At 34.5% G+C, this 25,660-nt stretch overlaps 3 protein-coding genes across 7 annotated transcripts in view; 1 reads left to right on the top strand and 2 right to left on the bottom strand.

Annotated features, from left to right (window-relative positions):
* Positions 1 to 778: 778 nt before the first annotated feature.
* On the bottom strand, positions 779 to 3,945 carry LOC121726891 (heat shock 70 kDa protein cognate 4). The gene is made up of 3 exons (XM_042114533.1): positions 3,784 to 3,945; positions 3,140 to 3,344; positions 779 to 2,641 (listed from the first exon to the last, which is right to left on the bottom strand). The coding sequence occupies exons 2-3, from the start codon at positions 3,342 to 3,344 to the stop codon at positions 888 to 890; spliced, it is 1,959 nt and encodes a 652-aa protein (XP_041970467.1). The 5' UTR covers positions 3,784 to 3,945; the 3' UTR covers positions 779 to 887.
* A 5,065-nt stretch (positions 3,946 to 9,010) lies between these two features.
* LOC121726892 (transmembrane protein 161B) lies at positions 9,011 to 18,338 on the bottom strand. Its single transcript, XM_042114534.1, has 9 exons — positions 18,230 to 18,338; positions 17,793 to 18,155; positions 17,598 to 17,677; positions 16,805 to 17,020; positions 13,707 to 13,823; positions 13,438 to 13,578; positions 11,709 to 11,883; positions 10,732 to 10,941; positions 9,011 to 9,338 (listed from the first exon to the last, which is right to left on the bottom strand). Exons 1-9 carry the CDS (start codon positions 18,230 to 18,232, stop codon positions 9,219 to 9,221), a joined length of 1,425 nt encoding a protein of 474 aa, XP_041970468.1. The 5' UTR covers positions 18,233 to 18,338; the 3' UTR covers positions 9,011 to 9,218.
* A 3,773-nt stretch (positions 18,339 to 22,111) lies between these two features.
* LOC121726889 (V-type proton ATPase 116 kDa subunit a1) overlaps positions 22,112 to 25,660 on the top strand; it is a 30,809-nt gene continuing 27,260 nt past the window's right edge. For all 5 annotated transcript variants that reach the window (XM_042114529.1, XM_042114528.1, XM_042114532.1 and 2 more), the window contains exons 1-2: positions 22,112 to 22,393; positions 24,067 to 24,246. In XM_042114529.1, coding sequence (XP_041970463.1) covers positions 22,277 to 22,393; positions 24,067 to 24,246 — 297 coding nt within the window. In that variant the 5' untranslated portion in view covers positions 22,112 to 22,276. The remainder of the gene's footprint in view (positions 22,394 to 24,066; positions 24,247 to 25,660) is intronic.

Genomic DNA, 25,660 nt, shown 5'->3' with positions numbered 1-25,660 from the left:
GATTAAGCAACAAATTAAAGCTCCATGCTCTTTAGTATTGTTGATCTTAATAAAAACAGATTAAATAAATAATAATTTATTTTATTTTTTAAGGAAAAAAAGATATTTTGTTCCTAGAAAATTCAATCGTAACTTTCGTGGAGTTTGTCGTTCGTGGGGACCGAAATTTCAAATTTGATTATCTCAGTAGTTAATGGACCGATTTACATGCCTTAAAGATCGTATTTATTATCTTTAGAGCACCTTAAAGGTATTTGCATTTATCAAAAGATAACTCGAAAATAAAAAATTCCCACGAAAGTGACGCGGAGAATCATTTTTGAAGAATCACTCAATAGAATATGAGCATCCATATTCCCTAGCGATCTCCCTAACCCTCCTTTTTGCTTCGCCGTAGTCGGGTAAAAACTAAGTGCTTTTAATGATAATACTTTTTTGGCCTAAAATGTAATTTTCATAGGTTTATTTTAGGTATCGCATGAGTGTTTAGTGCGTGATGAGGTAAGTAATAAGATGTACAGACATACCGTACCTTAGCGTATAAGTAAAGGGCTCCAACACAACTGAGAATTCGCCTCGCAAATATCTGCGACAAACATTTGCGATGCGAATTCGCAGTTTTATGTAGCCCAAATTTTAAATGATTCAATAATTTTTGTGTTTATTATCATTGAAGGAGTACTATAACAATTAACAATACCGTATATTCTGTGATTGAACAGAAAATATTACTTCAAATAGCGTACATAGGATGATTTATAATAATAAAACGACATAATATGCTTTGCAGTTTCATTTATTCTTTGTTCAGAATAACCAGAGCAGGCGTATCAAACACCGGGTAAAGCATTGAAGATCTTAAATTGTGAAAACTTGGAATGTTTGGCTTAATCGACCTCCTCGATGGTGGGGCCGGCACCGCCACCGGGGGCAGCGCCTCCAGCGCCGGGCGCTCCGCCAGGGAAGCCGGGCATACCGCCGGGCATGCCGCCGGGGGCTCCGCCGGCGCCCTGGTACATCTTGGTGATGATGGGGCTGCAGACACCCTCCAACTCCTTCTGCTTGTGCTCGTACTCCTCCTTGTCGGCGAGCTGGTTGGAGTCCAACCATTTGATGGTGTCGTTGCATTTGTCGAGGATTGTCTGCTTGTCAGAGTCTGAGATCTTGTCCTTGAGTTTCTCATCCTCCATGGTCGACTTCATGTTGAAGCAGTACGACTCCAGGGAGTTCTTAGCCTGGATGGTTTCCTTCTGCTTCTCATCCTCGTTCCTGTACTTCTCGGCTTCGTTGACCATGCGCTCGATCTCCTCCTTGGACAGACGGCCCTTGTCGTTGGTGATGGTGATCTTGTTCTCCTTGTTGGTGGACTTCTCGACGGCGGACACGTTGAGGATACCGTTGGCGTCGATGTCGAAGGTGACCTCGATCTGAGGAACACCTCGTGGCGCCGGAGGGATGCCAGTGAGCTCGAATTTTCCTAGCAGATTGTTGTCTTTGGTCATGGCACGCTCACCTTCAAACACTTGGATGAGCACACCCGGCTGGTTGTCAGAGTACGTTGTGAAGGTTTGGGTTTGCTTGGTGGGGATAGTCGTGTTACGCTTAATTAAGGTGGTCATGACACCACCTGCAGTTTCAATACCGAGCGACAGTGGTGTGACATCAAGCAGGAGCAGGTCTTGCACCTCCTCAGACTTGTCACCGTGCAAAATGGCAGCCTGAACTGCAGCACCATAGGCGACAGCCTCGTCAGGGTTGATAGACTTGTTCAGCTCCTTTCCGTTGAAAAAGTCTTGGAGGAGCTTCTGTACCTTAGGGATACGGGTGGAACCTCCCACCAGTACGATGTCATGCACTTGGGATTTGTCCATCTTGGCATCGCGCAGTGATTTTTCAACTGGCTCCATGGTTGATCTGAACAGGTCGGCGTTCAGTTCCTCAAAACGAGCACGGGTGATTGAAGTGTAGAAGTCAATACCCTCAAACAGGGAATCAATTTCGATGCTCGCTTGAGTAGAGGAAGACAGAGTTCTCTTCGCTCTCTCACAAGCAGTCCTGAGCCTTCTCAGTGCTCTCTTGTTTGTTGTGAGGTCTTTTTTGTACTTCCTCTTGAATTCCTGGACAAAGTGATTGACCATACGGTTGTCAAAGTCTTCACCTCCCAAGTGAGTGTCTCCAGCAGTAGATTTGACTTCAAAAATACCATCCTCGATGGTCAGAATGGACACATCAAAAGTACCGCCTCCTAAGTCGAAAATCAGGACGTTACGTTCTCCGCCTCCCTTTTTGTCAAGACCATATGCAATCGCAGCAGCTGTAGGTTCGTTGATGATTCGGAGAACGTTCAAGCCAGAGATGGTACCTGAATCTTTTGTGGCTTGTCTTTGGGAGTCATTGAAGTATGCTGGAACCGTGATAACTGCATTTTGCACCGTTTTGCCGAGATAAGCCTCAGCTGTTTCCTTCATCTTTGTGAGAACCATTGAGCTCACTTCTTCTGGGAAGAAGGTCTTGTCTTCACCCTTGTATGACACCTTAATTTTGGGTTTGCCCCCATCGCTGACAACCTCGAAAGGCCAGTGCTTCATGTCAGCTTGTACTGTGGCATCTTCGAACTTGCGCCCAATGAGACGCTTAGCATCTGAAACAAGTAAATATCTTAATGAGTACTTTATACAAGATAAATAAATAAACACTTGTTTTAGTATGTCATCAGATTATTTTTATCATTCAATATGTTCAGAGACTCTAGTCTAGTATATTGGTTATCATCATTAAGAATTCAAAATATGTGAATGAAGAATGTACACATTAATTATTTATTATCATACAGTGATTCACTACGCATTCAGAAAAAAATCTCATTGTTATCCTTGTTCAGGTACAATCATTATTAAAATATTATGTAATTACATCCCTGATAATTAGTTCCAAGCAGAATAATTATTGTTACGTCTTCATTGCATATTATAATTTTGCAGGACATGACTGTAGTAGGTATGCTACAGCCGCACTGAGAGTTGAAAGTTGAGTTGAGAGTTGTCAGTTGAGTCGCACTGCGCGACCGTACTGCGCGACCGCAACGCACGCCGCACGCGGTTGAAGCGTGACAGTCACATTTAACTTTTTTTTTACTCACCGAAGATTGTGTTGTTGGGGTTCATGGCGACCTGGTTTTTGGCGGCATCGCCGATGAGACGCTCGGTGTCTGTGAACGCCACATACGAAGGCGTGGTCCTGTTGCCTTGGTCATTGGCGATGATCTCCACCTTGCCATGCTGGAAAACTCCTACGCATGAGTAGGTAGTACCCAAATCAATACCGACTGCGGGTGCTTTAGCCATCTGCAAAGAGAAATAAGCCGTTAAAATCTTGATCAATATCACGCTAACACGATAAGAATGAAGAATCGATACGAGAACATTCGAGCGTTAGGTATTTGCACGCGCGAAGAAAGACCTAGACGCTTCTGCCTTCTACACCGGATGTTCCCACGTGTTTTTTTGGAAGCACAGAAAACCTGAGGAAACCCACGTTTTAGATCCCAGATAACATCTCTATTGATAAAATAATTATAAGGTCTAGAAATACCTAGAGCTTCGTTCAAATCAATGAATCACGCGAATGACTAAGCGTTATCAACAGAATTCTGATCAAATTCGGAAAAGTACATTTCATCATGAAAATGATAATAAGTAAGTACCAAAAATAACCAGTTTGCTCCAAAAAATTTTCATTACTCAGACATAATCTACTACTTTACAATAAAAGATGAGCACTTACTGTGTTTAAAATTCACTTAGATAACTTCAGAAGACTTCTCTTGTAAAACTCAGCAAACGTGCGCGATTGACGGCCTCTTTTCACGAAATAAGATGGCGGAACACTTTGTCCAAGCTCTTTATAGGCAAGCATGTGGTTCTCGACGTCACTAGCATTTTCTGGAATATTCGTTTTCCAGAACCAATGAGGTCACAGAATATATGGCGCGAAATAATCCTATTGGTTAAAAATGTAATCAATACGTCTTACTGCGCTACTGTCACAGAATAGTGTTGTCCAGTGTCCATAGTTTTTCGGTGTCGATATTGTAAATTGTAATGCGCGTGAATTGATTAGGAAATAAATTATTACAAATAATATGTTGTGGTTCGTTATAATACTTATGTGTAATGAACACAGAGTACTTTATTATATACTGGAATAGAGACCTCACTCCCTTTATTTTGTGGAAACCGCAATAAAGCGCCATCTGTAACTTTACAACGGTCTAGTACCGTCGTAAAGTTACAGATGGCGCTTTATTGCGGTACTATGGATTCTAGTATTACTATATGTACCTAAATATTTATAGAATATTAGATGTACATTTAAAATTAAAATAAAACAACAGAATTTTATACATTTTATTTATTACAAGAACATTATTTTATTTCAAAACATTTTAAAGCAACACAACACTTCTACAAAGTACAAAGAGTCCTATCTCAGTTCTTGCACAGGAGCAATCTCACAGCACTTACAATTTACAAACACACAAACAGGAGGAACGGAGGCTCTACTCGACGGACATATGCACAGAAACAAACAAATTTCTCTGCATTATAAATTAAGTCTATGTTTCTCCGTAATTCGTAAGCCGCAAGAAAAAAGCGTAGACGCATATCTATGACAGATAGCACCAAACTCTTCTTCTTCTTCTTCTTCTTTTTAATAATGGCTCCTTGGTGAGTTGCCACTTGCCAATATCAGAGTGAGTGGCAAAGACTCCGTGCTGAAGAAGGTCTAATGCTTAAAATAAAATATTTTCAATAAAAGGTATGTATTGTGTTGTATTTTTGTAACATAACAGCTATAATATTATTTTTCCTTCTGGTAACATCGATAAAAATATCCCAACAAAGATGTCAAAGTCAATCAAACTTTTTGCTTTCGAGTGTGGTGCGAAGCATGTAAAACCATAAACTTAACAGTGTGCTCTACAATTTGTCGAGTTGTTACAGTTACAGGCTCGGACATTGTTGCTCGCCTGTCTTTCTTGCAAAAATTAGGGTAAGGGATAGTTCCCTTTGTGAGTGTGGGCTAGACGAAGGTACATCACGATCATATATTTTTCTCTTGTCCTAATAACCATTGTTCCCTATATGATCTTCTCCCCGCAACCATTCCCCGTCCTATCAATTTTAAATCTGTGTTATGTTTTGTAAATACGTCATTTATTAAAGTGTTATGTACATTTATTGATACTAATAAAATAAAATTGTAATTAGTTAGTAGTTACTAACCCTAAATGTTTGTGTTGTTTTAGGTTCTCTCAACAGACTCATTTTATAAAAGTAGTATACCGTACACTTGTTTAAAATACTATTTTCATAAAAGATTCTCAAATTTTGTATATTTACTTATGTATTTTAGTTGCAAATAACTCAGTAGTGACATCTAGTACAATTTATGATAAAATCTGATGCGAAAGCTTTACAAGCGCCATCTCTTATTTTGCGACGGAGTTATTAACTATTATTATCCTACCAAATTAAAAAGTAAGCATTTCATACAATAATTAGGTACTTGGCTGGTCTTCTTTATTTTGGAGGTTTAAAATTCTTATGTTACCGTGTCAAACATTCTAAGATTGTACACCCTGGTAATGAAGTTATTCAACTAAACACTATCAGCCCCCCCCCCCCCCCCCCCCCTTTGATGCATTATAATATTTTCATTTAATTTTAACAGAACTACTTTGTACTTAAAGAAATATATTTTATTATAAATCGTTTGAAACACTGTCCGACATAGTGTGACGTCATATTTTTTGTATTTTTGCTTTCTTTATTGAAAAATTGTATGTGCTAAATGTACGAGTCTAAAAGTGCCCAAACATTATAAAATAATTAAATAAGAAATTAGAAATCATTAATTGTAATGTTGAAAACTTTTGGAGAAAAGTTTTGGCCATTTCATTTCCCGTCTACAAAGTCTACTGATGTCTTATCGTAGGCCAAGTTCTACTAGAAATATGCATTTGTTCAATGAAATTGAATATAGGTCAAGTAGCCTATTATTACCTAAACAGTTTACTAGAAATTTAACGGTTTTCGCTTCATTTAAAGTTAATTATTTAAGCTTGTTTTTATTATTTAAGTAATAGTGCATAGTAGTATTGATAGTAGTATTGATAATAGTATCGACATTATCTTTCAACTCACTAGTCGTGTTCGCGTTTTCGTTTTATTTTTATTATGGCACTTCGGCTATAAAACCATGGCCAGTGACAAGTAAATGGCGGGAAAATAGTATTGTTATTTGTTGCGTACAATTTTCAAGCAGCATCGTTTCTTTTTAAGCTAAGAATAATAAAAACTAAGGAATCGTAACTCCCATACTATTACATTACCGTTTTAAATTTGGTTCCTTTTGATCTGTCATGTAACGTCAGCCTAGTACCGCTCAAGGTCACCTAAATATTGAAATGTGTACCTAAGGCACAATAGACATAACTACTAAGGTACACTTTTTTGACAAGTATTCTGGAGCATGTTTTTTGACGGAGTTACTTTTCCTTAGTTTTTATTATTCGTAGTTTATATGTCAAGGTCGAAATTAAAAGTCAATACTTACAGTCAAGGAGTCAAGTAGGTCGATTCAGTAAAGTGGTAGACGCTTTACGGGCTTTAACGATTATTTTTCTTTTGTTGTATAGGGTTTACTCCAATTTGGTACCATGTTCACAAAAGTTGTGACTTAATGATGGGATCATGGGATCCATCAATAATCGAGGGAAAAATTAATATTGGGGGGCTCCCCTCCCATGATAGAACAAACATATTTTTTTTACTTTTTTTGCTCGTAATCAATAATGGCAACAGCTAATTCCTTAAAAATCTATTAAATATAAATAATCATTATAATTAATAATAAGTGTCTGGGTGTCCAATTTTTTACATATTTAGTACTTTCATTTGACCTTATATACATCCTAAGCAATACGGCTGCAGCAGTCGAATTCTATATAATATTATTATGATATTTAGTTTATTTTAAGTACTAAGCTTTAGTCCAGATCTAAAAATGTTATCCCACATATTATTATTATGTAATAAGGAGCTAACAGTGCAAGTGGATATAGGGTGAACATGACTAGTGATTGGACAGTACTAGTCATTGGACAGAGCACAAAAACACAATATTTTTAAGGTTGCTTAAAAACGGGTAGTCCGTTTTGCTTTAAAATCAGGCGTTTTATCACTTTAATAACCCTCCTGGCAGTCGGGCAAAAACAGGCAGTTTCTTATGCAACCTTAAAAATATTGTGTTTTTGTTGTTTGTCCAATGACTGGTACTGTCCAATCACTAGTCATTTACCCTATGTATGATTATTTAATGCAAACCAAACAATTCAGGCTTAAAAACTTTTAATAAATAAAACAAAACTATCACTATATCAACTAAATTCACGTCATAAATAATTTGTGTTCTAAAGTCACAAAAAACATAATTATTTAGTAACAAATAAATGCTTATGGTTGAAAAAACAATAAACTTGGTATAAATAAAATAGTCGTTATAAATATTACCACAAAAACTGCGTACGCTCGGCTAACGGATTTTTGGCATACAAATCGATACTAGTACCGATCACAAAGTTAATATACCTAGTACCACAGCTAGTACTTAGGCACTGCCTAGTACCGATCCCGATACGGTGGACGCAACTTTTGTAGGATTGCATAAATAGTCAAATAGAGGCATTGTTTTTAATGTGACATGTTACATAAATTAATAAACAGACTAGTTTTTGTACATTTCTACAAATTAATGACTATTAAGTATTAACAAATATTCTATAATCCAATAGAGTAATGTGCGTATGATTATGAGAAAATTTCATTTAATGAAAGTTTGTATAACCACCTATAAATTAACAATATAAAAAGTCCACAATGTGAATATAGTTGCAACATTGCATGAGTTTTCATGTTTTTTTCCTTATTTGTAAAGCAACTTTTACAACATAATATTATCAGAAAAAGACACAACATTCACAATCCTACAATATATACACAATTGACAATATGGACTTTCTATTATTCGTAGGTTATTGCCTATTAGGGTATCCTCTAACGGCAGTTCCCAATATTTGAACTATCTCTGGTTTTGCCCTACTAGAGATAGGAATAGCTCACAATTGACATAAAATATATGTCTCTAATGTCTAATCTGAGCTATTCCTATCTCTAGTAGGGCAAAACCAGAGATAGATCAAATATTGGGCACGGCCGTTAGAGGATACCCTAATAGGCAATAACCTACGAATAATAAAAACTAAGGAATCGTAACTCCCATACTATTACCGTTTTAAATTTGGTTCCTTTTGATCTATCATGTAACGTCCAAAGTAATGTCACCCTAGTACCACTCAAGGTCACCTAAATTTTGCAAATGTATTGAAATGTGTACCTAAGGTACACTTTTTTGACAAGTATTGTGGAACATGTTCTTTGACGGAGTTAATTTTCCTTAGTTTTTATTATTCGTAGGCAATAACCCTATTTAGACACACCGGTAACTGCGCAGTTAAGACCCATGCGTTTAAACAACACAAACAAAATGTAATAGAGAGGCATTGTGTTACAACCACAGAACGCATTATTTATAAAATATGTGATTGCAACTGTCACACAAACTCACGCAGCACCAGAAATGCGCAGTTTTTGCTGTATTTGAAGTAGCTTTGATCAGACAACAAAAAAACAGACCTTTAGACATAAGCTTATAAAAGTGGCTAAACTATGGCAGGTAATTTTCAACACACAATATAAGTAATAACGTAAACAGTAAAGCATACTTATACTAAGATTTTCATTATGAAACAGTTATTTTCTTCGTCATTCCCAAATCTACCACTTTACTTATATTTAATTGTCAAGATTATTTTGATAACAATAATTAAAAACGTTTACAAATTACATAAAACTTAAAAGTATTGTTATTCTTTTATCTTTGTAAAGTGACACTGACCCATATTATAACACAAAGGCAATTTAGAAAAAAAAATAACACATGCAAATTTTAACTCAATACACCATATTTTTACCTTTACATTACATGATCTCAAATTAGTAATTACTGTTTAAAATTACTCCAACATTATTGCCTGTTCACAATTTGTACAGTACAAAATAATTGTATTTGGTATAAAAGTGTGTCAAGTGAAGTAATCATGATACCCTGAAATAAGTTTGGTACATGCTACCAAGGGATGTGGTGATGAATATTGAAAAAATGCTCCACCAGGTCGCAAAGCCGAACACTCCGCGGTACACTTCCCAGGTGAAGATCTGAAAATTATTTAGATTCATGAATTAGTCCGAATAGGAGCTATGATAGAGAAAAAAATATTCCATTACAAAACTTTGTTAAAGAAATCTGATCTGAAAACATCTGTATTTTCTTAGATGAATGATTGGTCTCGCGTTCGCGCTACGACTAGATACCGTCGGAGTACTTGAAAATGCGGCAACAAATCATACCCCTGATACGGCGGCGGCAGCGGCAAAAAATCGCGCCGCAAGCTTCGGGTGAGGTAGATGTGTCGATAATTTTCGACATTTTAAGTTACGTCCGTAGCAAAATGCCAGTTTGCGTAGTGAGACTATGCATTCCTTTATTCCAATGGTAAAGTTTATCAGGTGATTGAAAAATCAGCACTTACTATACAATAATAATAAATTACAAGACCACAGCAACTAATTTTTCCCCATTGATTGGGCACCAGTCACGTATCTGGCAACCCGATTATCTACGCACACAACAATATTTGTGCATTGTTTTGCACACACTACAATATTGAGGTGCCGCATTCGGGAATCTGTGTTTTCTATACAGCGCGGTATCTAGTCGAGCGCGCGCGCGAGACCAATCATTTATGTAAGTGTATTTTTTTAATTTATTAATAAGTACATCTGTTTGACAGGAAAAATATATTCTTATTTAAAGAATTATGATTCCTTTGTTGCGAAAATATCAACATTAATGTCATTAATCATTACAAACTCGTAAGACACCTGTTTTAGGATTAAGCTATCCAAGGAGGGTATAACTATGTATAATGCAAGTAATCTTATATATTTAAAAGCAATTCTTGTATTATATATATAAATATATATATATATATATATATATATATATATATATATATATATATATATATATATATATATATATATATATATATATATATATATATATATATATATATATATATATATACAGTGTGTAACAAAAATAAGTGATAATACTTTAGGGTGTGTACGTGTTCCTTGTAGAGAGTTCACTGTGAAAGTAGCAGCTCTGAAAGACGAAAAATTTTTTTTAACTTTTGTATGGGCAAGGGTCCGAGCGTCACGAGTTTCCCCATACAAAAGTGAAAAAAAATGTTGGTCTTTCAGCGCTGCTACTTTCACAGTGAACTCTCTACAAGGAACACGTACACATCCTAAAGTATTATCACTTATTTTTGTTACACCCTGTATATATATATATATATATATATATACACCCCTTTAATTTTTAGAAAATGTCATTTTATTCGTCATTTATTGAATACCGAGCTAAGCTCGGTCAAATAGCTAGGCAATGTTCAGTTTCGCGCGATAAAAAAAAAATGATAATATATTTGTATCCCGCGATATAAAAAAAACTAAAATCTAAATGATAATATATTATATATACCATTTTTAGATTCTCCCACGCCATTTGGAATTGTTCCATACCCTCAAGTGTTACAACCTCCTTAGGGAATTCTGTCTGTCCTTCATAGAATAGTGATGTCCACGAGTAGCCGCCCAGAGTCTTGTACATGAGTGTTAGGTAGAGGCACATCACTATGGGGCAGATGTACTGAAGGGCCACCACACATAGGTAATAGAAGACTGATGCTATCTGGAATATACCAAATCACTCTATAATCTGGGTGCACAGTAGTGCCCCCACCAAGACGAGCTAAGCAAAGCGCAAGGGCACTACCTACCTTTTCTGGAAACGTTTCGTCGTATCTATATAATAAAAGCTTTAATATTATAGTAGCCAATTGCAACACTTAAGTAAAAGTGGAAATTTAAACTATTGTTAGCGAGCCAGTTAAATGCATTTGAGTTAAGTAAAACTAAAAGCGTATTTGAAATGTATCGACATATCGACTTATTCGACATCATTAATTCTAATAAGGTCACAACTCACAGCACTACCGCATTTCTGAGTTCCGCGTTTAACTCGCGCGCTAACAGTAGTTATATCACTGCCAGCGCCCAGCCATAATATTATATCTGCCATTAATATTTAAGCATGTGGATGGCTTATGATTTTGCCTTTTACTAGTGTAGGAAGATTGGGTTGTTTTAATAGAAACGGTTAGATGCCTACTGAATATGGCTATACTAGACGAAAAAGAAGTGTTATAGTTTTATAGCAATGTTATGTTGCAGTTATTAACACCGCCATCGTGGGTATCGCAGACACAATAGATTTTCAATTGTTATTTGTTAAGCGCCAGCCGGCTGCCGCTTGGGGATTGATGGGTTAAAATATGGTCACAAAATAAAAGGTTAGTCACAAAATTTCATTAAAACTTTGAAATTTAATTCTATTTTTTAATTCAATTAAAAGAACCACTTCACTCATTAAAAAAGGTCGAATTTTCGTTACCATACCTTCTTTTGCAAGTCAATATTGGTGATTCTGCCAGCCTCCTTCTTCTGTTGGTCGAGTTTCCTCTGTGCCATGTCGAGGTATGCCTGCAGCTGCCGCGGCATCAACACAATCCTTAACACCACTGTTACCACCACAAGTACAAGTCGGAGTGTGTCAAATGCATCGGAGGTCATTCTGAAATGATATATATCATTGTTATGAGGTAAACATAATATTATGTTGGTAGAGGATCCCAATATGAATTTATATGGTTGATCATAGAGAGACCACCTGGTAGACCAAGAAAATGGATAGATGATATAAAGGAATGGACCAGTAGCCCTAGCATGTCCATCAGTAGATATGCGAAAGTATAGACAAACTGTGGAAACAAATTTAGGGTGCCGTTCCGATCTTTTTTCGTTTCGAAAAATTCAATTAAAATGCCACTTTATGACAGACTATAGTACTACAAATTCAAATATTATCCTACTTTATGACATATACTATAGCCTATCATAAAGTGTCATTTTAATAGAATTTTCGTCGGTCGCGATTTGCCGCGGTAAAGATCGGAACGGCACCTTATGTTTATGTCCCCAGTTTGTCTATACTTTCGCATTTCTATTGGTGGCCATGTTAGGGCTACAGATGTAGCTACCCACAGAAATTAGCCCAGGACCGGAAGAAATTCAACCTGCTGACTGCCGAACTTCGATATATGAAGAGGGCACTAGATGATGAATGATGATGTTTGTAGTCTATGTATGTTTGTTTATTCCACAGACCACAGTAGCATTTAAGCTACCATTCTGTTTTCAAAAATGAGGTGACAATACGGCCAGTAAGTGGTTTGCAAGATAGCCTTAGGTAGCTTAGACTAAATTGCATACTAGAATAGGGAACATGCAAATATGTATAATATTTATGAAAATTTTGCTATTAAAACGTTAAAAAAACATAAAGGAAGGGCCACTGCAAGGTTAATATTTTATAAAATACTAGCTGTCCCGGTGAACTTCGTGTCACTTTAAAACCTTCCCTGGACTTCTAAGAATATTTTGAGACTAAAATTAGCCCAATCCGTTCAGCCTTTTTCGAGTTTTAGCGCGACTAACACATTTGAAAATCCATTTTTATATATATAGAAGATTGTTTTTTACTAATTTTGAAAACCGGCGTGAAACAGCGCTAGCGCTGTGTTTCGCCGAGTGAGTGAGTTTACCGGAGGCCCAATCCCCTACTTTATTCCCTTCCCTACCCTCCCCTAATTCCTTCCCATCCCTACCCTCCCCTATTACCCTATTCCCTCTCAAAAGGCCGGCAACGCACCTGCAGCTCTTCTGATGCTGCGAGTGCCCATGGGCGACGGAAGTTGCTTACCATCAGGTGACCCGTTTGCTCGTTTGCCCCCTTATTTCATAAAAAAAAAATGTTACACATGCTATCCCCATGCGTTCCATTTAGCGTAAATTTGAGCGTTTTGATCATTTTTAACGCTAAATGGAACGCGGGCCATGACAAGTGAAGCGTCCATAGATAATAAAAAATTATTAAAAAATTGTCAAACAGTTAATATAGTGACGTCATACAGACCATAGATCCGTTGTGGCGCCAAAATTTAATTTGACAATTTTAAACCGCATTTTTGCAGTAAATTCCAGTGTCTACATGGAGTTCTTTAAAATAAACACAAAAATAAAAATATCGCATCATCCTTATAGTTTTGCACTTTAGAATATTACTTACAAAGGTTTTTCTATTCCACTGAAGATCCTCACTGTAATGTAGTGTCTCGTCACTGGTTTAATCCACAACAACACAAGTACAAAGGGTAAAGCAAAATTCAAATTCAGCAACAACTGTTTTACTTTATTTTCATTATAATATCTGAAATCATAAATACATAATATTATATTAGTACTTATTTGAAATATTTTTTTTAATGTAAAATTACAACGTTTTTTAACAATAATATAATATAAAAGACGGTAAATTACATAATTCATAAATGTTACCTTAATGAATCAAAATGCATTCGTGCTATTCTCAGACCAGGAAATGTGAATAATGTACCAATGATAGCAGCCCAAACTGCAAAGGAAAACTTCAATATCAACTTGGAAGCTGGGCCTCTGAAACACATGAGGTTAAAAATTAATTTTTAATTTTATTTATGTCAAATATAAATTTTAAGCTTTGATATTTCGCAATTTCTGGAAGTTACATACTGGGCACTAGTTTAACACGTATATTGCGTTTTTTTTTTTTTTTTATTATTGCCACATCACGCGCCGTCGCGTGAATCAGTCCACTACCCTGTGGCCGACTACGCGACGTCGCGTGGTAGTACCTTACGATTTTGTTCTCGCTTAAGGTAAGCGTCCACCGGATCGCAAGCGGAGCAGACGGATTTGTTACTTTGTATTGAGTTCTATGGAACTGCGTACACTGGATCGGCATTTGGGCGGGTGACCCAATTTTCAAAACCCGGGTTTTCGGGTTTTTTTAAATGAAAACCCGGGTATTTTTCGGGTTTTCTTAAAATTCAAAGGCTAACGATGCGAAAATACTTTAAATATGATTTTCAGCGATTGCCAACAACTTTCCAGTAAAATACTAATTAAATACCATAGTGTGCGGTCACGGCAGTGCCCAAACAAGTCTTGAGTGAACGGCCACGGCCGTACCATACTTTTATAGAAGCTACTATTTACATCTCTTATTTTATTATATAATATTGGATCTTATCAAAGCTAGGGATTCAGATTTTCGGGCCAAGATTAAGTATTACAACAAGCTTCACCTCCAAATTACATATATTATTAAATGTATTTGTATTTTATGAAAAATATAAAAATCTATCAATATTTTTTTAAGACAGTAAATGGAAGAATAACCTTAAATATAAAACGTATGCCAACAAATCTTTATTTAATCTTTTACATTTTTATTGCTGATTATCAAGTTATTAATAATTATTTAGTCCTAATTGATGTTGGCATACATTATACCTGTAATCAAATGTTTGTGCCTAGTTTTTACTTGAAATTGCCTTTTGTCTGCCTTGCTACGGTAAGAAGCCGAATGTTCTTTGCAATTTAAGGTAACTTTTCTGTCATCTAACTTAGTGGAAAATCTTAAATTAAAAAATCTTTCATTGCACTACACCTCAAAGCTTCTTTCATATAATTGATCAGAACAGACCATAATATTATGGCAAATGCGGAAGGTTGCTTTGAATGACTTGGAAGATTAAACCCATGGTTCGCATGCTGTTACACACAAGAAATTGTCTCTGGCGCTGGTGCTGGTAAAAACTCTGCTTGTTATATTTCATCTCGATTCCCTAAAATCACGTGTTTTAATAATTCCGCAGTGAGTATGACATCCACGGCCGGCTAAAGAAAACCACCATTCGTCCTATTATGTGTTACCAAAATCAGTCTCTCAAGCAATGAAAAGCAATCTGCCGCATTTGCCAGACCGCAATACAAAAATATGGATTCAGATTATACTTGATGGAAACTCCTCGGCATGGTTTTGTCAGTTTCTAGGGGCTGGTTACTTTCCTTGAACCTTTTTACTGATTGCATAGTCTTAATAATAGTGAATATAACAAATAATGTCAAAAAACATAACGACAAACAAAAACCTTTAAGGGTTTTTTGTAAGTTAGACGACTGAAAATAATGACTTTAAATTGCAAAGAAGACTGGGCGCCATACCGCAGCAGAGCACAAAAAATATTTTTAGTAAAAATAATTCCAAACATCGATCAGTATAAATTATTACTAGTAATTTGACAATCAGCAATAAAAATATCTCATTCGAATGAAATTTTCAGTTTACAAAACGAAATAAAGATTTGTTGACTTATCATTGATTTTTATGATTGTAGATACCTGTGATTGCTTTAGAAACGATAAAATTCGGAAAAGTATTTTAATAATATTATTTTTTTTTAAATACCAAAAAACAAGCTATCATTGTTCCATACACTGTCTTCAAAATTCCTGACAGGTTCCCGAAAAATTCCGAACACTTTGTTGATTGGTGTATTTTATCAGCAGTTACGATCCATACAAGTTTCAACGTTTTGTCACTAACTAGTGGCTGACTTGCTTATCATTAAAAGTCTACGATACTTTTAGCAGACTTAGAAGTTAGAACCCTTTGAAGCTGTCTATACTTTATTTTGTAAGCCTTTGATCACATAATAAACAAAACTGTGGTCAATCACTGAATGTTGATTGAAAACTATAAAATAAGTTTAACAAGACTTGGCTTCTATGAAATTTGAAAACTTTTTGTGAAGGATAGATTGTTTGAAGAGACTTGGCCTTATTACATTGAATAGTTTTGGTAGGATTTTTAAAATATGTATTATTAATTATTATTTATAAATATTTTTATGGCAATTAGTCTTTAATGCTCTTTAAACAAAACTTTTACTTTAAAATATTATATTTTGTTTAATTATGACCAATATAAATAATAAAACCTCAATATGTTATAAAAATAAATAATTTGTAATTTAGTTTGCTATATACATTTTAAATCAGGTCTTGCTTTTATTAATTATCAAAAAAACGAAAAACCCGAAAAGCTCGAAAACCCGGGTTCCATTTTTGAAACCCGGGTTTTTTCATGACCCCCAAAACCCGGGTTTTCGGGTTTCGGGAAAACCCGGTCTCGATGCCCTAATCGGCATTTATGCGCCTGATGCCGGTATTTATGCTGATGACGTCATCCGCAGTGAACGAATTCCGAATGATTCCAGTTCAGATGTTAATAGGCGATGACAGTTACTTTACAAAAACCTAAATTGCCGAATGCGAATGCAGTGGACGCACCTCATCGGCATTTCATAAATGACGACGCTCCCTCAGCTCTGTACGCTCCGATTCCGATGCAGTGGACGCGCAACTCTAAAATGGTGGCCGTAGCATGATGGCTAATGGCATTAGTTTTGGCCACTAGGGAAGGGTCAAGAGATTTAGCTTTTTTTTTTGTTTTGGCCATCTCTGTAAGTTCACTATTTTTGGCTTGGCAATCAAGCTGATTGTCACAATAAAAAGTATTGAAAACCTTAGCTTATTTTTTTAACACTTACACAGAAGAAAGTCCTTGATTTTCTAGAAACTTTGATGCATTTTCATGGAAGCTATCATATGCAGGATCAACACCCACTTCAAGTTTATTCTCATCCACAATCAGAACCATCATGGCGATGAGGAGGAACACACAAAATGCCACAATGCATGTTGATCTCTCGCCAATAGATTCTTCACTTGTAAAATATTGCTTTGTTAATGAAAGCAAGATTTTGCTGAGAATAATATTTCAGGAAATCATTTAGTGAAACTTTATATAGCTTTAATATGAGTTCATACTTTTATGCTATTCTTTATCCCTATACCTCAATAAGAAAAAAAATAACTTGCATTTTCAAATTCTAGATAATACCTGGAACTATTCATGTAGAAATTCATATAAGTACATTTTATATTTTCCCATGATTATCTTGGAAAAATAAGACTATAATTTTTCCTTTTCCAGGCCTCAAAATTTTTGTACTAAATTCCATTAACAATTTAGTTCAGTTTACTGCTTTATTCCTCCATGATGATTATATCTTATTGTCAGAACTTTTGCTTTATTACAAAATTATAATGTGAGAATTAGTATTAACTTGCACCTAGAATAAGTTCACACAGCCTACTACTTTTTTTAAGTTATTGTAATATGACTTTTTTTTTACTTTTGTGGCATGGCCAAACTGGTACGTAATTTTCGAGACTTTTAATGCTTCGATCGTGGGTATCACAGACACAATATAATATGTATATTCAATTGTTATGCGGCCGCCGGAGGCCACTTGGGGCTTAATGGATTAAAAAGGATACAATGAAAATAACACCACTAAGAAGCACCACACCATACTTAAATTGAATTCATCTTTGAGCGGAAATACAGAAGTATATACCTGGAGCATTAATTTTAAACTGTCATAAAATGGTATTGAAGAAAACACATAACACAAAAATAATATAAGTATTTATAAGTATGAATATAATATTATAAATAACACTGATACATACCTCAGACATAATGTAAACTATGGCAGTGTATAGAGAAAAGTCCACAATCCAAATGTACTCAGTATAAAATCTCAAATGTACAACGTCCAATGCAGTCACTGGTGCAGTTTCTAACTGGATATCCAGACTTCTTGGCACATGAAATGTTTCCGGTTTACCATTTGCTTCATTTTTACCACCTTTCTTACCCTTCGGTTTGTCTCTAGGCACTCCTGCGAGTGCTTTAAGTTCATTGTTATCAGGATATAAATAGCGATACAACCCTTGAGAACATAATAGCCATCGAGCAAATGAATAGCTTCCTAATTTTTGTATCAGCGAGACCATTATTAACGTAATAACTAGTTGAGCTCCTAGTAAAGCCTAAAAATAAATTTGGAAGTTAGAGAGTTACTACCAATAATTATCAAGTAAAGAGATTTTTTGTATGTAATTACCATAATATTGTACAATGTTACAAATACTGGATGTAAAATTGTATTCTCCTCACGCGGTAAGTGAATATTTAATTTATTATCAAATATTATTTCAAATTACAAGATAAAAATAAAAATTAAAAATTGTACGGCAACCGTGTTGTCAATTGACATTGACAGTTGACCATAGACAAGTTTTTATTCTTATTACGGCACTTCGGCTATAAAACCATAGCCAATGTCGAGTTAATGGCGGGAAACAATGTTCTATAGTCCGTCAAGAATGTCTAGGAGGCAAAACTTTTTTTTAGCAATAGCAACACTCTTTTGACATTTGTCCCTTTGTTGTAACCATAAACTTATAATATACGTAACAATACTCTATGGCATAAAATTAAAAATTGTACGGCAACCGTGTAAACTACATGTTACTGTGATTAATATAAATAATTAAAGTGAAAGACGTGTTATAGAGCTGAAAATTTGAAGATTTTCATTGAAGAAAAATGGTGAAACGCGAAAATATCACTTAAATTCTCGCGTCCACATTTCCGATTCTGATTGCTCAATTGCCATAGGAGCAGGTAATTAGGCGTTTGTTAAAAGCTTTTATTTAACTTGCTCCTTATGTATATGTAAGTATGTATGTTACGGTGGAATTTTCAAACTCAATTTTAAAGTAGATATATTTAACCGATTGAGCTGAGATTTTGCATACGCGTTTAGTTTGGATGACCATGCACGATAATATGACATCATCACATCACTCTAAATCCAATATATAACTAATATTTTCTATGCAGTCCTACAATATGGATATTAAATGAAAGGGCTTTTTGAGAGTAACTCGAAAACGAATGTAATTTCATTCTACATCCAACATGGCGGCTCATCCAAGATAGGGGATTAGTTACTTTTAATGCACTTCTTCAATATGGGTATCAATTGAAAGGGCTCATTAAATAATGTAACGCCATTCTAAATACGTCGTGTCGTGTCGTGTGTGTCATGTCGTGTCTTGTCGTGACGTCACGTGACGAGTCGTAACGTGACGTTACGTGACGTGTTGTGACGTGTCGTGACGTTACTTGACATGAAATTACGTATCGTGTCGTGACTTTACGTGACGTGATATTACGTGGCGTGTCGTGACTTTACGTAACGTGACGTGAAATGACGTGACTGACAGCCGGGTTTCATAAAATGCCCGGTTGAATCCGATCACTTTTGTTAAATGAAATTTAACTTTTTAGGCAAAAATCTAGCCAGAGATAACTAAAAACCAAAAAATAAATTATAAACAACAAACTTTTTGAAAAAAAGGTTTTATTTAAGTAGTCTAAAAAGATGAAAGTAAATTTCTCCTTAAAAATGTTAACTATTAAGTTATAATCCTCAATATATTATACGAGTACAAATTGCATGATAATAAAAGCTTGTCGCGAGACGACTTAACAATCTATCAGTACTTGATAAATTTATTATAATAAAAATATAATATCAATTTACTCAGTTATATAGTTATATATAAGTACTTACTTATATAAATTGGTACTAGTTTATATACAAATGGCACGACAAGCTTTTATTGTCATGCAAATTGTATAATATATTGAGGATTATAACTTAATAGTTAACATTTTTAAGTAGAAATTTCTTTTCATCTTTTCAGAATATTTAAATAAAAGCTTTTTTTCAAAAAGTTTTTTGTTTATAATTTATTTTATAAATTTTGTTTGTTAATTTTATTGTATAATGCAATTTTAAGTAGCCTGAATAGTAGTGGTATAATAAAACAACAATTTCACATAAACCTGTAATGTCGTAAAATAATTGGATAACTCGAATTATCGCGAAAATTCTAGGGACTTCGCGAAAACACGGATAAAAATTAGACAATGGTGATTAGTGATTACATTTTTCAACCTTACTGACAAAAGGTAGTGTTTTCGCGAAAACGCGAGTCACCTTAGTAAGATTGCGAAACGAATCATTAGTTATTATCGAAAAAAAAACACTGATTGGTCGGTTTAAGCGCCCCACAACAACGTCTTCTCTGATTGGTTGAACTTGGCTTTTTAATTGTCAATTCATTGTCACGCGTTGTTTTGTTTGTGGTTGTTTTTGTAAGAAAGCTAGCAGTTGTTGATATATTTTAATGTGTTTAAAAATGCAGTTGGACTTGAAAAATAGTGCGAAAAGTTATCTAAAAGAGTGTTGTAAATACAAAATGACTGATACAAGTGAAATTAGTATTGAAAGTTCAACAGAACCACAGAATATATATTAGTAGTACCAACAGAATTCCTTCTCGTGAAACCCGTGTAAAAAAATTACAACTCATGCTACGATACTATAAAGTTCAAATTCCGACCGCGCAGTGCTAGGTGCCTACAATTATATTTGCCTACATGTGCGCTCTCTTTCTATTGCGTAAGAGGTACCCTTTCTGACGAAATCAAGATTGTCACCTTTTAGAAAATAAAATATAATATTCTTTTAATGACTATGCTACTAATAGCAAACTTTTTTACAGTAATAATCAAATTTTAGGTAACCCAACGTATATTTTATAATAGTTTTGTATTCGATTATAGTGTAGGAGCTGGTCAGGAATTTTTACAACTTAAGCATAGTAACTTGTGTTTATTTATGTGTGTTTGTAAAAAATTGGTTTATTTGCTATGTTTGTGTATTTTTTTGTATTTTAAAGTCTTAAATTACTTTATTGAAATTGTTCTTTGACTTTTTTCAATTGTTCATATTTATCAGATTAATAATGATTCTGTCACAGAGGTTAAATCAGTACGTAGATAATATATGCGACGAAAAAATCTTACGCGCGCGTCACCGCTCGCTTGTGAGTCCCTTGTGATCTGCCCCTTTAAAGGGGTACTTTCAGTTCGAACCTAAACGCGCGAGTGGGACAGGCCTGACAGAACCTAATTCTGAGGTTATGGTTAAGATGAGAAAAAGGTTAAATAAAACGTAAAGTTCCTATGAAGAGGCATTGTCATTTCTTACCCTTTTTCTATGGTGTAATACCTCAAAGATACATAGGAAAAGATAGTAACCATTAACCAATCAGAATAAGAGTTGGCCAGTAAGCAAAAATCAAGCCAATCAGCGTTAAGAACGTGCAATGTTACTAATGATTATTATACTAGCTATTTGACCCAGCTCTGCTCGGTATTCGATAAAACACGAATAAAATGACATTTTCTAAAAATGATTCCTAGCTAGAACGATTTATCTCCCCCGAAACCCCCTATATACTAAATTTCATGAAAATTTCATGAGATTCCAACAATATATATATTGTAATCAAGACATATATGTGTATATATATATATATATATATATATATGAATCATGAAAAAAATAATAATACGTCAGCTTCATGTCAAAAAAAAAAGTGTCATGGTCAACTTGGTGCCAGGAGTTTTTGGGAGAATGTGAAAGAGTGATGTTGTGTTTTTATATTATTTTCCTAAAATTGTGTTATCTGGGTTTTTAATGTGTAATATTGGTAGGATATTAACCATTAAATATTCGTTATCGAGCACAAGTGTGAGAGAGTGATGTAATAACCAGAAACGTGCTCTTTTGTGTTCCCTACAAAACTCCATCAAAAGTTTCAGTAAAGCGTCCTACCACTTTACTGAATCGACCGACTTGACTTCTTGACTGTATTGACTTTATACTTAGACTTTGACTAGACTTTAGACCTGACTGACCTGACGATAATATATAAAAAATTGTATTAAAGAATATTGTTTTCCCGCCATAATATTATACTCGACACTGGCCATGGTTATAGCCGAAGTGCCATTATATAAAATAAAAAAAACTTGGTGCCAACTGCCTACTGTCAAATTACTGTCAAGTGTCAACAGTCAATTGCGTGCGCAAGTGGCGATGACGTCTTGACTGAGTAATCTTTTTATCGATTGATTTTTCATAAATTCAATTGTGGTTTCGTCGCGGCAGAACTCCGTTCTCGGGCGGATGTGACGAGCCCTAGTTTTTTAGTTAAATTATTTGTGTGTAGTGTAAAAAGTTGCAAAAATGGGGTCGTTGTTTAGGAGTGAGGAAATGACTTTGTGTCAACTATTTCTTCAAAGTGAAGCAGCATATGCCTGCGTGTCTGAACTGGGTGAATTAGGGCTGGTACAATTTCGCGATGTAAGTAAGACGCCCCTATATCGAATTTGTAACGTTCAAAATTAGGAACGTTGTTCATATCAAACCGGATTTTTGCCTTTGCACAGAAGACAATTTCGTATCTTATGCACCTATACAGGTTAGCATTGTCGGTAGATACTTATTGCTCCTTTCATTTGATTCTGTGGAAAGCAAATACAACCTGATTTGTTCATATTTTAGTAGGGATCAATAACTATGATGTCTGTGTTAACTATATATTATCCTGTTCGCATTTAGATACAAGTAGTTCAATTTCTACAGCATTAAGCATACAAAATGTATGTAATGTAAATGTCAATCAACATTTATTGTCACTAACCTCCTGTAATAGCATGATATTCCATCTACATTTTTGCAATACTTGCTGCACAGAAATCCAAAACTACCTGCAACATATCTATAGAAATCAACTAAATAATCGGCCAAGTGCGAGTCGGACTCGCGCACGAAGGGTTCCATAGCGTTATAGAGCAAAAATAGGCCAAAAATTGTGTTTTTGTATGAGAACCCCCCTTAAATTTTTATTTTATTTAAATAATATTATTAATTATTAAAGTACACATATATTTAAGGTCTTTGTAAAAATTTCAAGTGCCTACCTGTTCATCCATCATGTGATCAAGCAAAAAAGGCTGAGAAAATCATGTTTGTTGTATGGGAGGCCCCCTTAAATATTAATATTATTTTGTTTTTAGTATTTGTTGTTATAGCAGCAACAGATATACACAATCTGTGAAAATTTCAGAAGTCTTAGCGGTTCTTGAGATACAGCCTGGCGACAGACAGACGGACTGCCAATAAAGTCTTAGTAATAGGGTCCTTTTTTACCCTTTGGGTTCGGAACCCTAATAAAAAGGAATGGGAATGAAAAATAATATGTGAGAAAATTAATTACTGACTAAAACAAGCATAAAGCATACATTTCTAAAAGAATATTTTATCATTCATAATAGCTTTTCAAATCCAAACAGTATGAAATGTCTAAAACATTTTATTAACAAAGACAAAAGTTTTATAAGTGATTAAAAGTGCAAGGATGTTTGTTTCTACTTTCATTAAAGCTATAATTAATATGTGTAGTGCTTATTATACAAAATATATATTATTATTTAAGTTATTCTGCTTCTTTTTAATATATAAATCATGTGATTTGGAAATAAATCAATTAGTTGATAAGCACACCTCAATTTATTATTCTTATCAAAAGGTGATTTGATATTTAACTATTGTTAAGTTGCAATCTAAAAGTAAGTACTTTTTGTCATCATGTTTAATAAATTTTGGACAATTTGATAGTAAAATCATAAAATATATTATATTATAGAACTTACATAATATTGTATTTTCATAATAAGCCATTATACCAACAAAAGAGGAAAAATAAATAATAAAACTTTCTCTGTTATGTTGATTAAGCAATAAACAAAATATTATAAGAATTGAAAATAAAATGAAATGAAACTATTTTATTTCTCAATCGGTAAAAAATGAACATTAATATCTACATGAGATCTACCTATTTAGTTTATTATTATCATAGTTATTATACATTATATGTATATAAGAACAAATCAACCACTTCTATATTCAATATTTAATCCTGAAACTTATTCAAAAATCGAATATTAAGAAAATAATATTTTCATTAACAGTTAAATCCAGACGTGAACGCATTTCAACGGAAGTTTGTAAATGAAGTCCGTCGCTGCGATGAAATGGAACGCAAACTCCGTTACCTGGAGAAGGAGATCCGGCGCGATGATATCCCTATGCTGGAGATACCAGGGGAGTGTCCAGAAGCACCGCAACCCAGGGAGATGATTGATCTTGAGGTAACAATTACTAATTATTATTGACATAGGCTTAGCATGTTCATAGAAATGCAAAGGAATGAAATCATTCACAGATTTTGGGTCAAATAGACAGATTTTCTGTTTCAGTAAATCTTGTCTATTTGAACCAAGTCAATAAATGACACCTTCCTACTATAGAATGGTATCATTTAATGAAAAGCCATGCTAAACATGCTGATTTTCTTGAATAATTTCTATTTCATATTTTATTCTCTTTCGTAATTTTATGTGACATAATTAAAAATAAATTCTGTACATACTGTACATATTATTTATTGTGAATTCATTACGAAATAATACGACTTTTCTGCCAAATAAATAAAAAAATTATCTGAATAATTAATATTGGTAAATACCTGTATAATTTTTGTATTGGAGATTTCAACATCAATTCTTTGTTAAGACCGTGAGAAAATATTTTAACCATCTTATCTCGCAAGATGTAAGTGCTCATGATTATTATCAGTCACTTGAAAATCGGTATTTGTGATTGGAATTTGGAACCAAAAAGTAATTTATACTTCCATACTAAACTGTATATTAATTTCTATTTGAAAATATTATGTTACATAATCTAAATCTAAATACTACATTTAGAATTTCACTTAATACGATTTCAAGTTAATCATCATAAGTGTTTAATATTAATATCTATTAGATTCTACGAAATACTAAGATAGCTTTGGGATTAGCCCTAGTGGTCATCTTTGCCAGTAGGGTCTAGAACAGGCCCTTTTGTCTCAACAGGGATGGCAAACCGTTTCGTATCAATGGGCCCTTTTGTAAGAAATCCTTCTGAAGAAGTCATAAAATATGTGCTATTTTTTGTGATTTGCTGTATACTTATTTCAAAACTTGCCCAATTTGGTGCTCACTATGCAGAGGTTGATCTATTCCTTCTATATAACCTTCATTGTTGGTTAAAATAATTTGCGTGCTCCAAATTTTATGTCACGTCACACATGCCACTGGTGGCACGCGTGCCATTGGTTCGCCATCCCTGGTCTAGATCAAAGCTCTTTTCTGTTAGAGTTTAATCAGTACTGATGAAAAGACATAAAGTCAGAACTTCACTATAGGTCTATAGTTTGTGCGTTTTAAGATGATATGGGTGACAGTTTTCAAATTCCTTGCTACGGGTTTTTTTTACAAGAAAACAAAAAAAATCTAAATGTAATAAATTATATTCCATCCACAAAAACAAATGTTTCCTATAATTGTAAATGAATAAAAACGAAAAGTTGCTAAATGCTAACTTATTAATATAAAATTATAAATATTAACTGTAAAAAATTATTGTTACGAAAACATTTGAAAAATTTCAGATGCATGAAGCGGAACTTATGTCAATAGAGATTGACTCTGTTGAATCGAAATCAAATCGATAAAAAAG

The sequence above is a fragment of the Aricia agestis genome, chromosome 5 (genome assembly GCF_905147365.1).
Source record: "Aricia agestis chromosome 5, ilAriAges1.1, whole genome shotgun sequence".
In the NCBI taxonomy this organism is placed as follows: Eukaryota; Metazoa; Arthropoda; class Insecta; order Lepidoptera; family Lycaenidae; genus Aricia; species Aricia agestis.
This window is presented reverse-complemented; position numbering and strand designations above follow the sequence as displayed.

Bases quoted from the DNA above. Each gene is read 5' to 3' on its own strand.
- LOC121726891 (XM_042114533.1), bottom strand. From the start codon at position 3,344: ATGGCTAAAGCACCCGCAGTCGGTATTGATTTGGGTACTACCTACTCA. The intron at 2,642-3,139 runs GTGAGTAAAAAA...TACTTGTTTCAG, and splicing joins CCCCAACAACACAATCTTCG to ATGCTAAGCGTCTCATTGGG.
- LOC121726892 (XM_042114534.1), bottom strand. The intron at 17,678-17,792 runs GTATGTATCAGT...TTAATGCTCCAG, and splicing joins TAGTTTACATTATGTCTGAG to GTATATACTTCTGTATTTCC. The intron at 11,884-13,437 runs GTAAGTAATATT...ATATCATTTCAG, and splicing joins AGTGGAATAGAAAAACCTTT to AATGACCTCCGATGCATTTG.